Source organism: Rhineura floridana, chromosome 5 (genome assembly GCF_030035675.1).
Source record: "Rhineura floridana isolate rRhiFlo1 chromosome 5, rRhiFlo1.hap2, whole genome shotgun sequence".
Taxonomy (NCBI): Eukaryota; Metazoa; Chordata; class Lepidosauria; order Squamata; family Rhineuridae; genus Rhineura; species Rhineura floridana.
The window spans coordinates 112,274,293-112,290,389 of record NC_084484.1 but is presented as its reverse complement, the minus strand read 5'-3'; the positions used below and the strand labels follow the sequence as shown (position 1 = coordinate 112,290,389).

General features: G+C 38.7%; 1 protein-coding gene across 1 annotated transcript in view; it reads left to right on the top strand.

The window, feature by feature from the left end:
• The window catches only part of CXADR (CXADR Ig-like cell adhesion molecule), a 67,507-nt gene extending 51,899 nt beyond the window's left edge, over positions 1 to 15,608 (top strand). Inside the window, exon 8 of the mRNA XM_061627909.1 lies at positions 15,103 to 15,608. Coding sequence (XP_061483893.1) covers positions 15,103 to 15,144 — 42 coding nt within the window. The 3' untranslated portion in view covers positions 15,145 to 15,608. The remainder of the gene's footprint in view (positions 1 to 15,102) is intronic.
• Positions 15,609 to 16,097: the final 489 nt, after the last annotated feature.

Below are 16,097 nucleotides of genomic sequence, written 5' to 3'. Positions count from 1 at the left end.
GTCCTGAATTCAGAAATGAATGCTTAACAACCCTGTAAATTTTCATGGTGATACACAAAACAGTCAGAAAGAATAGAGAGTTCAAAGTCTAAAAAGAGAGAAAAAAACCCAGAGCCCTTTTGGACTTTTTTTTGTCAGAGTTCTCATAATCTGTTGAAATTCAATCTGTTGAAATCAGCCATATTCACAGAGTACCTGTAATCCTGATACTGACCTTGCCCCATACTCTGACCTTCATCTTCTACAATTTAAAAGTTTAAAAAATGCCTGGCTGATTTTTAATCAATTTAAGAGATTTTGGCTTGAACCCAATTGTAACGTCTGGCATGCTCGGTAAGAACCAACTGTCAGTGTTCTAAAAGCCAGACTCACAGCTGCTTGGCTTAGCTAATCAGGGGTCCACACCCACATCAGACTTTGATGTCATTTGAGACAGTCATGGCTTCCCTCAAAGAATTGTGGGAAGTGTAGTTTGTGCAGCGTGCTGAGAGGAGACTCGTATTCCACTGACAGCGCTTCAATGGCCAGACTGGTTTAACAGTCAGCCACTCTGACTGAAGGTGTGTGAGGGGACCAGGGCATCTCCTAGCAACTCTCAGGATCCTTCATTAACTACACTTCCCAGGATTCTTTGAGAGAAGCCATGACTGTCCAAAGTGAAACAAAGGCTTGGTGTGGATGTGGCTAGGGACAGCTTTGGTTTAAATTTGGGTGGGAGGCTACATGTGCCTGCTGTAGAATAAAAAGGTGGGGGAAATGCTGAAAAGCAATGATACTGTTCACAATTTTTCCTTTTGGAAAGGAACCCCTCTGCCAGTGTCCACCCATCCAATCTCCTGCCCCTCCTCCCCTCCCTGCCCCCCCCAGGTCAGTGTTGGACTACGTCCTGGGAGACCAGGGTTCCAATCCCCACACAGCCATGAAGCTCAGTGGGTGACGTTGGGCCAGTCATTGCCTCTCAGCCTCAGAGGAAGGCAATAGTAAAACCACCTCTGAATACCATTTATCATGAAAACCCTATTCAAAGGGTCGCCATAAGTCCGGTCTACATGAAAGCAGTCCATTTCCATTTCCAAACATGATTGCACAGAAATAAATCCCATTGAACTCAAAAAGCATGCAAATGATCAAACCCACCCTCCTTTCCTCTCCCTCTTGCCCCTTCCCTCCCTCTCCCATTGCCCCTGCATCCCCTTCCCCCTCCTCTTCCTCCTCCCCATGGTCAGTTTTACCTATCTTAAGCATGATTGCATGGAAGTAAATACCATTGAACTCTATAAGCATGCCAATGATCAAACCTGCCCTCCCCTCCCTCTTCCTTTGCCCCCTCCAATATGCCCCCTCCATCCCCCATGGATAGTTTTTCCTGTCCTAACCATGGTTGCATAGGAGTAAATCTCATAGAACTCAATGAGCATGCAAATGACCAGACCTGCTTTTCCCCTCCTTCCCCTCTCTCCCTTCCTCCTCCCCTCTCTTCCTTCTTCCTCCTCCCCTGCCCACTCCAGCCCTCCCACCCTCCCCTCTGGTCAGTTTTACCTATCCTAAGCATGACTACATGGGAGTAAATCGCACTGAACTCAATAAACATGCAAATGATCAAACCTGTCCTCCCCTCTTCCTCCTGCCTGCTCCCATCCCAGTCATCCCCTCTGCCTTTCCTCCCCTCCCCATCCCCTATGGTCATTTTCCTAAGCATGATTACAGGGGAGTAAATCCCACTGAACTCAATAAACATGCGAATAATCAATCCATTCTCAGCAAACTTGCACAGGATCCCATTTCTTACCTCCTGGATTAAAAAGCAGGGAAATTCACAAGTAGGCAAAAAACCTTGCTGTTTAAGAACATACCTAGCCCACAGATATTTCTATCAAACTTTAAAAAGCAGGGAATTGGGCAGCTATAGTGAATGCACCAGGGGAGCAGGAGACTTGACCTACTCTCTGAGATATTGGACTGCCCTATAAATTTGTCAAAATGCAAGCACTGTAGCTTGGAAGAATTTGGTAATGTGCCTCTGAGCATATGGTGAGTGGTGGCAACACATGCCATCAGCCCAAATAATAGAAAGACGTGCTGTGCTGATCTTGTTTTAGCAGGGAGGAAGCAACAATATTAAGACAGTTGATATAGTTCAGATGGTCACTTTAAATATGTCTGATTTACTTTGCAATTTTAGTGAAGTTTCCTATAGGAAATCATTTTCTTTTGTTTCTATTTCAGTGAGTATGTGAAGTACAGCAACACATTTTGTAAAATTTACACTAAAAAAACTCCAAACATAATTGTGGAATAATGGCACTGACTTCATGTGTGTCTCAATTTGCACAAGATAAAACAGTGGGAGATGAAATATATTCTAGAAAAATTCTAGGTGTGCTCTATGTTTTTAATAGACTGTGCCCACCTTGCCTTAAATGAAGTGGTTTAAACATAGCAGCCTGAAAACATGCATCCTCTTTTTTCCAGCAGCTAGAGTCATTGCTGAAGTAGCAACATACTGTAATCAGTCTGATTTTACATCACGCTGCAGTTTCAGATTCAGCTGTTAATGCACCCAAAATAGAAATAGAACATAACTTACAATTTGAAACACAAAAGGCTGTCTTCACTATCATGGCTGACAAATAAAAAGGCTTTGAAATTAATAAAAATAAATTGGACACAGATTTCTAGGATGAATAATGAGGGAAATAAAATTTTCTAGATTAGATTCTCTGTAGAAACATTAGTAACACAGGAAAGAAGCAAAGTAAGAAGAACGCCAACACACATACAAAAATATAATTCTCCATTTTTGGAAATGGCAGGTGTTACCACCACTCACCATATGCTCAGAGGCACGTTACCAAATTCTTTCAAGCTACACAGGAAGGGGATTGGACTGTGAAAGACCAACCCAAATTGTGTTTGCATTTTGACCAATTTGTAGGGCAGTACATTATCTCAGAGAGGAGTTCAGGTCTCCTGCTCTCCTGGTGCATTCACTATAGCTGCCCAATTTCCCTGCTTTTAAAGTTTGATAGAAATAGCTGTGGGCTATAGGCACATTCTTAAACCGCAAGGTTTTTTGCCTGTTCGTGAATCTTCATAATACCTTAAATAGAATCCCCTAAGCTCATACTTCTTACATTCTCCTTGTGTAGAAATTTGCATATCTTTGCCATGCAGGGTCAAATTGTGTAACTTCTGCTTTCAGTTTAGGTAGAGGTGAGCTTCTGACATCGAAGCCAATTTTAAGAATGTGGTTTGAGAGAAACATTTAGAAATTACCGAAGGACTTGTCCTGCAGCATGCAAGGGATAGCAATGCTAAAAAATCAAATGTTCCAGATGCTATCATACTGTACTACTGGACTTGTACTATAATACAACTCTAATAATAATTAATTTATATACCACTCTTCTATTCAAAGTACCCAGAGCAACACTTGTTTGTTAATGTTGTGTCAAGGGTGTGATAGCTGATTTAAATTATAAATCAGTTTAGGACTTTTCATTTCCTTTCTGCTTATATCTTTTTTCACTTTTATTTAATCATTATATTGAATCGTGGGTGCTAGTTTGATACAGCACACAAGCTGTGCAAGGCTAGACTAGTGAAAAATCTATTTTTGAAATTTAAGCAAGGTGACGTCTTTGGGCACAACTGGTAACTTGGGGAACATTAAGAGCCTCTATTGTAGCTGCCAGCTTTTTCTGTTACCTCCTGCTTCTTTCTCAGCATAAATAGGATGTCTTTTCCCATCACTTCTAATTCAATAACCATCAATACTATAATATTTTGTTCTAAGTATAAAATAACAAAAACAAAAATAAAAAATGTGCAGGGTAAGGGGAAATTTGTTATGGATGGGATCCAGCATCTTTCTATGAACTGCTTCTGAAGAAGCTCATGTGAATGGAGTGACAATGTTGGATCCCTGCCTATAAATACCTTCCACCAGTGAACTGCAGAGTTCATTCAACCTTGTGCTGCTCTGGTACTTCCAAATCTAATAGAGCCTGGCTGTTGTGGCTCATGTACCGGTAGTGACAAGGTTGGACTACTGCAATGGTGGGAAACCTTTTTTCAGAGAAGGCCACATTCCCATCTGGGCAACCTTTTGAGGGCCTCATGCCAGTGGCAGGTGGGGCCAGTGGCTAAAGTGGGCAAAGCAATGAATGCAAGTTTTACCTTTGTACAGTAGGTTAGTTATTGCATATACTTGCATACCCCTCTCTTATCTTCCATCCAGATAACCAAGAGGCATTATCAGAGTTTAAGGACATATGTCAGCCAGAAAAAAATGCTCAAGAAGCACGTGAAACATGGCCAGTGAGGGGTCAGGCTGACAGTGTGTATGTGTGGCCTGGGGTTACTTGTGAGGTCTGGATGGCCGCATTTGTCCTCTGGCCTTGAGGTTCCCCACCCCTGAAGTTCTGTAATGTGTGCTATGTGTGGCTAAAAAGATACAGGGCAGATGCAAAGTTTTGGTTCTGACCTATAAAACCCTAAACAAATTGGGTTACTTGAAGGAGTGCCTTCATCCCTGATGTCCTATTCTGTTGTTTCTAGATATTCTAAATGACTATTCTAGATATTCTAGATATTCTAAATGACTATTCCCTAGACCAGTTGGTCATGGAACCGACCAGAGAGACGGCAACCCTGGACTTAATCCTCAGTGGGGACCGGGACCTGGTGCGAGATGTAAGTGTTGTTGAACCGATTGGGAGCAGTGACCACAGTGCTATTAAATTAAACATACATGTAACTGGCCAATTGCCAAGAAAATCCAACACGGTCACATTTGACTTCAAAAGAGGAAACTTCACAAAAATGAGGGGATTGGTAAAAAGAAAGCTGAAAAACAAAGTCCAGAGGGTCACATCACTCGAAAATGCTTGGAAGTTGTTTAAAAACACTATATTAGAAGCTCAACTGGAGTGCATACCGCAGATCAGAAAAGGTACCGCCAGGGCCAAGAAGATGCCAGCATGGTTAACAAGCAAAGTCAAGGAAGCTCTTAGAGGCAAAAAGTCTTCCTTCAAAAAATGGAAGTCTTGTCCGAATGAAGAAAATAAAAAAGAACACAAACTCTGGCAAAAGAAATGCAAGAAGACAATAAGGGATGCTAAAAAAGAATTTGAGGAGCACATTGCTAAGAACATAAAAACCAACAACAAAAAATTCTATAAATACATTCAAAGCAGGAGACCATCTAGGGAGACGATTGGACCCTTGGATGATAAGGAAGTCAAAGGTGTACTAAAGAACGATAAGGAGATTGCAGAGAAGCTAAATGAATTCTTTGCATCTGTCTTCACAGTGGAAGATATAGGGCAGATCCCTGAACCTGAACTAACATTTGCAGGAAGGGATTCTGAGGAACTGAGACAAATAGTGGTAACGAGAGAGGAAGTTCTAAGCTTAATGGACAATATAAAAACTGACAAATCACCGGGCCCGGATGGCATCCACCCGAGAGTTCTCAAAGAACTCAAAGGTGAAATTGCTGATCTGCTAACTAAAATATGTAACTTGTCCCTCGGGTCCTCCTCCGTGCCTGAGGACTGGAAAGTGGCAAATGTAACGCCAATCTTCAAAAAGGGATCCAGAGGGGATCCCGGAAATTACAGGCCAGTTAGCTTAACTTCTGTCCCTGGAAAACTGTTAGAAAGTATGATTAAAGCTAGATTAACTAAGCACATAGAAGAACAAGCCTTGCTGAAGCAGAGCCAGCATGGCTTCTGCAAGGGAAAGTCCTGTCTCAGTAACCTATTAGAATTCTTTGAGAGTGTCAACAAGCATATAGATAGAGGTGATCCAGTGGACATAGTGTACTTAGACTTTCAAAAAGCGTTTGACAAGGTACCTCACCAAAGGCTTCTGAGGAAGCTTAGCAGTCATGGAATAAGAGGAGAGGTCCTCTTGTGGATAAGGAATTGGTTAAGAAGCAGAAAGCAGAGAGTAGGAATAAACGGACAGTTCTCCCAATGGAGGGCTGTAGAAAGTGGAGTCCCTCAAGGATCGGTATTGGGACCTGTACTTTTCAACTTGTTCATTAATGACCTAGAATTAGGAGTGAGCAGTGAAGTGGCCAAGTTTGCTGATGACACTAAATTGTTCAGGGTTGTTAAAACAAAAAGGGATTGCGAAGAGCTCCAAAAAGACCTCTCCAAACTGAGTGAATGGGCAGAAAAATGGCAAATGCAATTCAATATAAACAAGTGTAAAATTATGCATATTGGAGCAAAAAATCTTAATTTCACATATACGCTCATATGGTCTGAACTGGCGGTGACAGACCAGGAGAAAGACCCTCGGGGTTGTAGTGGACAGCACGATGAAAATGTCGACCCAGTGTGCGGCAGCTGTGAAAAAGGCAAATTCCATGCTAGCGATAATTAGGAAAGGTATTGAAAATAAAACAGCCGATATCATAATGCTGTTGTATAAATCTATGGTGTGGCCGCATTTGGAATACTGTGTACAGTTCTGGTCGCCTCATCTCAAAAAGGATATTATAGAGTTGGAAAAGGTTCAGAAGAGGGCAACCAGAATGATCAAGGGGATGGAGTGACTCCCTTACGAGGAAAGGTTGCAGCATTTGGGGCTTTTTAGTTTAGAGAAAAGGCGGGTCAGAGGAGACATGATAGAAGTGTATAAAATTATGCATGGCATTGAGAAAGTGGATAGAGAAAAGTTCTTCTCCCTCTCATAATACTAGAACTCGTGGACATTCAAAGAAGCTGAATGTTGGAAGATTCAGGACAGACAAAAGGAAGTACTTCTTTACTCAGCGCATAGTTAAACTATGGAATTTGCTCCCACAAGATGCAGTAATGGCCACCAGCTTGGATGGCTTTAAAAGAAGATTAGACAGATTCATGGAGGACAGGGCTATCAATGGCTACTAGCTGTGATGGCTGTGCTGTGCCACCCTAGTCAGAGGCAGCATGCTTCTGAAAACCAGTTGCGGGAGGCCTCAGGAGGGGAGAGTGTTCTTGCACTCGGGTCCTGCTTGCGGGCTTCCCCCGGGCACCTGGTTGGCCACTGTGAGAACAGGATGCTGGACTAGATGGGCCACTGGCCTGATCCAGCAGGCTCTTCTTATGTTCTTACGTTCTTATGTTGTTAAGATCAGCTGAGGTCCTCTTGATAGTGCTGCAACCTAAGAGGTTTGATTAGTGGCAATCAGGGAAGGGCCTTATCTATGGTGGCACCCTTTTTATGGAACTGCATCCCCTGAGTTTAGGTAGATGCCTATATTGATGATGATTCAGTGCCTACTAAAAGCATACATATGCTTGCAGACCTTTGCTGGTGTTCAGGCCTCTGCTGGAAGAAGGAGAATAACACTGGCCTAAATCAGCCAATAGTCTGAACTTGTGTAAGGCAGCTTCCAATGTTGCTAATAACATGATAGTGGGCAAGCTGATCAAACTTTGGTTACAGCTCGTGGTTAGTAAGGAGAGAGCTTAACCCTGGTTTGGACAACATGCTAAGCCAAACCTTGACTTAGTATGGTGCAGTGGAGGAGCAAAAAGGAAGGGATATAGAGTTGCAAGCTCCTGTCTTGGAGCCTGCACGTTTGCACAGTCACCAAACTAGTGTTTGGCTTAGTGTGTCATGCAAAGCAGACCACTGAGAGTTACCTAGATTGAGTTTTAAACTGATGTTAAAAACCAGGACTCTCTTATTAATGAGGCAAGGAATTAACATCCTGCAGTCAATAACACTGAAAACAAAAACAAAAAAAGCAAATCAGGATTTTTTTAGAAAGTGGAGAACCCTAATGATTGAAAACCTATTTGTTAAACAAGTAATCATGTGAATATATTGTCCTACTTCAGGATATAATCAGCAATAATCGTGCCTCACATTAACCTAATTGGTTAACACTGCCATGTGGAGGGCCTGGGCATCTAAGTGCCTTGACCATGAAAAAACAAGCAATACATTACAAAATAAATTTTGGTATCTCAACAGACCAGAGAGTGGCTATAATGTCTGTTGCTAAATCTCAGCATATACAAGTCTTCTTGGATAACTTTTACAGAGAGTGGGATGGGGGAGTGTGACCTTTTGCTTCTCAATCTCTTGGCGGCTTTTGATATAATTGGCCACAGTATCCTCCTGGACCAGCTCTGTGGAATGGAAATTGGGGGCACTGTGTTCTGGTGGTTCCAGTCCTACCCACAGGACCAAATCCAGAGAGCAACACTGAGTGATTAACTTTCAGGCCCCTAGCAGTTGTGCTGTGGGGTGCCGCAGGGTGCCATCTCATCCTCCATGCTATTCAATATCTATATGAAGCCAATGGGAGCAGTCATTAGGAATTTGGGGGGCAAGGTGTCATCAGTATGCTGATGATACTTGGCTCTATTTCTCTATAACAGGAATCAGGAGAACTGTGTGGGCCCCAGACCAGAGCCTGAATGTAGTGATGCGATAAATGAAGGGAAACAAGCTGACCTTGAATCCTGGCAAGACAGAGGCACTGTGGGTGAATCATTCCTGTGTCCAAGAATTGGTCAATTGCCTCCCCTGGGTGGTGTTGCACTCCCTCTCTAGGAGCAAGTATGCAGTTTGGAGGTGCTTCTGGATCCAGCTCTGTCACTAGAGGCCCGGGTAATCTAGGTGGCTAGAAATGCCTTTTATCAGCTATGCCTAGTAAGACAACTATGTCTGTTCCTGGACCAGGAGAGCTTAACCACAGTAGTTCAGGCAGTGGTGACTTCAAGACTGGATTACTGCAATGCACTCTATGTGGGGCTTTCCTTGTACTTGACTTGGAAATTTCAGTAAGCGTGGCCAGATTGCTGACCTGAATGAGACCCAGTTGCCAATTTGTTATCGGGCTAAGTCCAGGGTGTTACTACTGGTATATAAAGCCCTTGACAGCTTTGGACTAGTTTACTGATGGGACTATCTTACCATACATGTGCCCACTCGAGTGTTTCAATCTGTGGAACTGGCACTGTTACAGGCACCACATACTACTCATTCTGCACTTGTAAGAAATAGTTCTTCTAATGTGGCAGCACCTACTCTTTGGAACTCCCTGCCTATTGATATCAGGCAGACACCTTTGTTGTGTTATTTTTGGTAGCTGCTTAAAAATATTTTGTTTAGGCAAGCCTACCCAGAAACATAGATGATGTGTTTTAATCTTTTCAGTCTGATGCTATTTTAGTTGCTTTTAAAAATGTTTTTAATTACTTGCTTTTAATAGTTTTATTGATAATTTTAATTTTTTTGATAAACTGTTTAGAGGGTTTTTTTTAACAATCAAGTAGTATATAAATTTTGTTGAATAAGTAAAACAAAATAAAAAATAAACACCAACATTTATTCATATGATTCAGACATGGTAAATATGATTCAGATATAGCAAAACGCATCATAAACCTTGAGACCAGAACTATTAGTAGTAGGCCTCGGTTCATAGTTCACAGATGAGTATTAACAGTTGTTTACTAATGCAGTAGTACTGAAATTGTTAAGTTTCTTTTCACTTGGGTTTGTGAACTGTGTTATTTCTAATAGGCGTATTAACTATCCCGTTCTGAAATTTATTTCATTTATTTTCAGTCTTTCTCGCCCTAAGTTAAATCTAAGTCACTTAAAAATTTGTTTAAAGAAAGCAATATTTGGTGTGTAGGAAGATTTGGGGGGGGGGCAATCATGCATCTTGCCATGGTTCAATGCCACCTCTCAGAAGCCCTGGAGATACTTTGCAAATACATATAGTTCTTTTAATAGGATGTCACTATCATACCTGAATAATACATCTTTGTTGAGGGAGAAAATAATGCATGCACTCTTGTGGCACAAATGTGTTTTAGCAATCATTAACATACTTGAGGCATCCTATGTCACTCTTAAGGGTTTGGACTCAGGGAACATTTGTCTTTGATCAGCCAGGGTTTTTAAACAGGGTCTATTATAGACTATATAAATGTTTTATTCTCTTTCATGGTGAAAAGCTTTATTTTCAGTTTCCAGATTATTATATTATACAAACTGTCTTGGTTAAAAGCTGCATTGGTTTTATTCAACTAATCTAAGGTTCATTTCTTGTCCATCCCTCTGGAGTTCCTTTAAATTCCCCATAGCTAATTTAAAAAAATGCATATCTTGAGCATAGAACATCCTCAATGGATAAAATATTATGGTGTAATTGGTGTAATTACTTCCAAAAGTTGAATTATTAAATAGTTTTGGCATGCGGCACTTCCCATACAATATATCAGATATGGGATATTTACAGAAAATATAAGTAAAACTCATCATATGAACCTAAAAGGATGGTATTTTACCCAGCCATTACTGAAAGGATGACTTGTTTGATTGAAATAATTGAATACACCAAATATGTAAAATTCCATTGTATGAAATAAGGTACACCAGTGTTTTATGCAGGAACTATTGTTCTTACTGTTTTATAAATTTATATACCAGTAGCCATAAAGACCAAAGTTCCCTTCTTACATCAAAGATTTATAGAGGAAAAAGAAAGTGACATGTCAGTTCATTGTGGGTTTCATTTTTTTAAAGGCCAAACTCATCTAAGAGTAATACAAGTTTTTGGTTATTTTGGAAATAATGTTTTTTGGTTCACTGCCCTTCTAGGGAGATATAAATTCCTGAGACAGGTCTTAATGCATCAGCTGAGAAGACTTTGGAAGCAGGAAAGTACACTTCTCTAGTGTAGAAATAGTACATTCTGATCTTGGGAAATCATACAAAAAGTTGAGATATCAACTCTTCCTTTTGTTATTGATGATGTGCTTATAAGGGAAATGAGGTAGTTTTGTTGGCTAAGAAAACCCCTTGGTTTAAGTTTCCCTGTGACAGGTAATCTGGTAGTAAACCTAAACCGAGCTAACTGGGGCATTATTTTATTTATTTATTCGACTTCTTAGTCGCTTATCTGGCTGAATTGTCAGCCACTCTAAGTGACGTAATATGCTTTATTTGCTTCTAATATGTAGCTTTTTACAGTGAGTTTTAATGAATACTTGTAATATTAACGTCCTTTAAAAGAGTTACATAGCAGAGATCATCTCTATTATCTTTTTGACTCATTTTGGAGACTTTCCTTTCCCAACAAGCCTTTTATCCCAGTCTGTATCTTTATTGGGCATAATTTTTATGTAATTTATTTATTGGTTAATCACTTCAGGATATTTTGACAAAAGGTTGATAAATGAAATAATGATTTGTGGATATTTTTGCATGCTTAATGTCTCTTACGCTACGTAGCTTCTGTACCAAGTAAAAACCTTTTATCTTTTGGCCTTATCTGGCATCTATTTCTGTTTTGGGTGTTTAATATTCATTGTTTTCCTGCTTCAAATTATTTCTGATTAGGTTCAGATTTTAGTTAGATTCTGCATGGGTTAAAGGCAGGGGCAGGCAGAGAGAAGACTGGGATCAACTGGTAAATCTGTGATTGATTTGCAGGAAATGAGCAAAGATTCTGACTCCAAACTGTTTAACAGCAACAAGAAAAAAAGGCTTTTTTTCCATTCTAACTTTGCCTTCTAGGATGAAGAAAGCTTAAGGGGGAAAAACCAGTGTTGGTATTTTGTGAACTCAGTTCTGGTACTGAAAACAAATTTCTCGGCCGAACATGTGCTCCGAGCCACCCTTTCCCCTAATTTTATGTTGCCCCTGTAGCCACCTACCTCTGGTTGGTAGATTTGGGGGTGCTAGTAAAAAAAACCCACTGTTGATCTCACAAGTCTAAAGTTTGTCCATTGCTGGGTTAATGGTATCCTGCCAATAGTGAAAATGGGGACATCATAGCATACAAACTAGTTTTTAACTCAGTAGTTGTATGTTAATTAACCACTTTATTTTTACTCCTAAATCAGTAGTTAAATATACATACATGCAAGGGATATAAGCAGTGAGCTGCTCTTGAAGCACTGTAGTGTTGGACGTGTGCAATATAAATAAAATAAATTGTAAACATCGTAAAAAAATGGGACTTCAGAGGGAGAAATGGCAAATGGTTTTGTACAAATGGTTGCAGAAGTTCTTGCACAAACAAGAATATATTCTGGATAGTCATTTCTCCATTCTTTCACTACCTCCGTATTCAACTAAGTTGGAAACAGCCCTTCCACAAGTGGAACTTTGGATCCAGTCCATTGTGTTCAATTCATAAAGTTTTAGGTCTTAGTAAAAGGCACTCAGGGTTGTAGGGTTCAGAATGCTTTGATTGCTCTGATTTTTTTAACTATTTAGAATTAGTCACTAAAATTGTAACAGACCGCATCCTAGAAATGCAAGTAAAATTGTTAAGAATTATAAGCAAATTACAGTCTTGTAGGCAATTATGTGAATAACATTAATGGAATGTCGTATTTACATATCACAACATCATATTTATAGCACAGGTCACACATCCTTGTATAGCTGAGCATCTGTCTGTAGAATGTGATAAGAGAGGACTTCCGGGAAGGGTGACTTCGCTTGTGCCTGCTTTTGAGACGGGCTCCCGCCTCAAAAGAAGCTTATTCAGATATAAATCAGTCAGAACATTTTTATTTTGACTGATGAAATTTCTCCCGGGCAGGGAGAAACGTAGAGATCAACCTCAAAAGCCTGTTTTTGTTGGGAGGACTGGATTTCATTAATTTATGAGAAAAGGTCCAGCCAGCAATGCCGGACGGACTTCCGAACAAGCTCTATCTGTTTAATGCAATACGTTTATCTTTTCTTCAAAGAGAAAACAGACTAACAGGCAAGCACCCTTCTTTCTATTATTTTTTTTACTTGATTTAAATTGTTGCAGCAAAAAGAGATTTGTCAATTTAATCAGCTTTAAAGAGCTTCTGGGTGAGTTATAACTCTTCTCTGTTATTCACGAAATTAACAGCTTATCTCTGTTTCTATTGCAAAAAGCTGTCCTGGAAGTGCATTCTAAAGATATACACAGAAGAGGGATTTCTATTCCGAGGAATATTATATTGTCTGGGACTATTCTCTTTTTGGTCTATTTTATTTTGACGAATCTGCTTCTTCACGACGCCGCTAACTGTTTTGATGCTGGGAACTAAATTTGTTTTGTATTCTTGAACATAGAGAGATAAGGCAGGCTGCTCTGTTTATACTGTGATGTCATCAAGCCTGGAATATTAACCCAATTGTTGCTGAAATAAGAAGTGGTTCTTCTTTATTTTTGTTTTGCTTTGTTTTCGTGGTTTTAAAAAATGGCAATCAAGAAAGTGGCTGAGAATCTGGAAGTAATTATGTTTCAGAAAATAATGGATGAGATTGAGATAACGAAACAAACCCTGCGACAGGGCAGTAAGGAGTTGAAAATTGAACTGAGCAAAATGACGCAGGAGCTTAAAGAAATAGGGGATCCTGTGAGAGAGGAGAAGGAGATCAGAGATGAGAAAAGAAAAAATAAAGGGAAGATACAAGCCCTGGAGATTGGAACAAATGTGGAATTGGAAAAAGATCTGGAGTTTATGGATATTAGAAATAAAATCTACTGTTTGGAATTTAACGTTATCTCTGAAGAAATTAATGAAGATATTAGAGATAAAGTTATCAATGGCTTGGATAATCTTCTGGACTGGAATGACGTGATGGAGCTTGATATAGAGAAAATCTATGGAATTAACAGCAGCCATGTGACAATGGAAAAACTCTCAAGAAATGAGCCAGTGCATTTTGTAAAAAAGAAGAACAGAGATATGACTTTACAACAATATTTCAGCAACTTATTCAGAATTGATGGCAAGAAAATATTTGGGATAGAGGAAATTCCCATCAGACTCTTATTATATGACTATGGCTATGACAGCAAGATTATTATGGAATACTGATAATGGAAGATTGGACACTGAAATTACTGGACCTAACAGGACTATTGAAGATGGAAGATGAAATTAATAGGGATAATGGAATAATGGCTATTGAAATTATTGGACCTAACAGATTTTGATGAGATGGATTAATCGATATGTTTATTTGGACTATGGTTATGACAATAAGATTATTATTATTATTAACGAGATGGATTAATCGACATGTTTATTTGGAGAAAAATTGATAGATATATTTCTTAAAGAATTGAAACCTCTCTTTGACTTTTTGTGGAAAGAATAAAGTAATGTTTATGAGATTTGATGATTAATTAAGATAACTACTGGAGGAAAGTGATTTTATAATATAATTTAAGAGACAGGATTGTTATATATTGTAGACCTATAACTGATTTGATCTGCGACAAATGGGAAGTCAACATTTTATTTTTTTGTTTAATCATTTTTGTTTTGTTTTGTTTTTTGTCTTTGAATGTTTTATGATTTTGTTTTGTATCTTTTATGAAAATTTGAATAAAAATTATTGTAAAAAAAAAAAGAATGTGATAAGAGAGAAGAAAATTGTAGTGATAATATGGGGAGAAGGTGCAACATGCAGAGAAGGAAAGTTTATTTTAAAGTGGTTACAAAATGAAACCAAGAGAGCCATGCAAATTACAAGAAACATAGGGGCTCTAGAAATGCAAATAACTTGTGTTTTTGAATTCCACCTAGTACTGGAATGTCCTAAATGGGAAATTGCTGGTTTCATTACTTTTATAGTTCCAGAGATAACCTTGAGTACTTTATCTAGCCATCTGCTTACCACCTGCTCCTTCAGCCTTTAGAAATAGGATTCACAAGTGCAAGTGATGCTGCAATGTATCTTTTTTTAATAACATGCACCAGAACTTTCAGAATGAATTGATGATATGTAAAAAAGAAAGATTCATATATATTTTCCTACTCTGAGATCAAAGGAGTAGTAGCACTTGTGAGTGAAGGTTAGATATGATGTATGTAATACAAATGAACAATAGAGTGAATCTTAAAGCACTTAGTTTGATCCTTACTCTTTTTGAATAAGTACAACTGGCTTCATTGAGTCCTAGACCATCTACAGAATCCAAATTCCAATGGATTTACATGTTTAATTATATATCAAATTATCCAGCCGCAACACCTTTTCAGCTTTTAATTGTTTTATATTCCAGTTCAAATTGATTATTTATACTTGAATATCTTAAAGCTCTTTACTGATTTATAATATTTTCTCTATTTATAGTATGACAACGCATGCAGGATGGGTGATATAACAGTGGTATAAACTTGAAGAAACAGCTTGTGTATCATGAATTTCAAGTTACGGAACAAATGAAGTACTGTGTATTTTATCATAACTTTTAGAATCTGCAGACAAAATGGTAAAGTAAATTAAATTTTTATTACAGGTAGCGTTTTGCCTGCTGAATGTTTACAACATAAGTTGCTTAAAGATTTCTTCCATTTTAATAGTCCCAGACATGAATAAGTGTGAAAAGATGAGGGTTAACACTGGGTCAGCATACAAATTCGAGGGATCAGCCCAGATAAAGAATAATGTAGCTTGAATTTTTGGTGGTAAATTAATTCAATATATTTTCATACAAGATATTAAACTGCACTTAGCATTGAATTAGCATGTTTGAAACATGTGCCTTTCATACTGTATATTTTGGTGCTGTCTTTTTAATCTTATGATTTACATACATATATAAACATGACTTTCAAAAACGCTTGTGCTTTGTAACACTTAATAAATTTTTATATGAAGATACCTTATATGTACTTCACATATAATCTAGTAAACTTGGGCTTTAAATTTAAAAGTATATTCTTGTAAGGTCTATTGGTTTCTATAATTGAGTAATTAAGAGTTCATTGATAATATTTTCTCTGTTTATGGTATGAAAACTTTTGCAGTGCAGGACATTTTGCAGTGAACCTGGTGACTGCTTCTGGTATATTGTCATTACTAGCACTTTGATTTGGATCTTGAAGCAATTAAGAAACCAAGGCAATTGAGTAATATGCTCCCTGCAATATTCCCTTCTCAGGAGGTGAACCCACAGCATTCTGTATTAGCTGAAACTTCTGACCTGTCTTGAAATGCAGCCCAGTGCTGAATAAACATGGTAATAATAAACATAGGAGGTTACCAGTAAATGAGTGCTAGAGATCAAGTCCTTGACCAAGATCAGTGGTCATAACTGACTTGTAAGCAGAAGCTGGTAATAAACC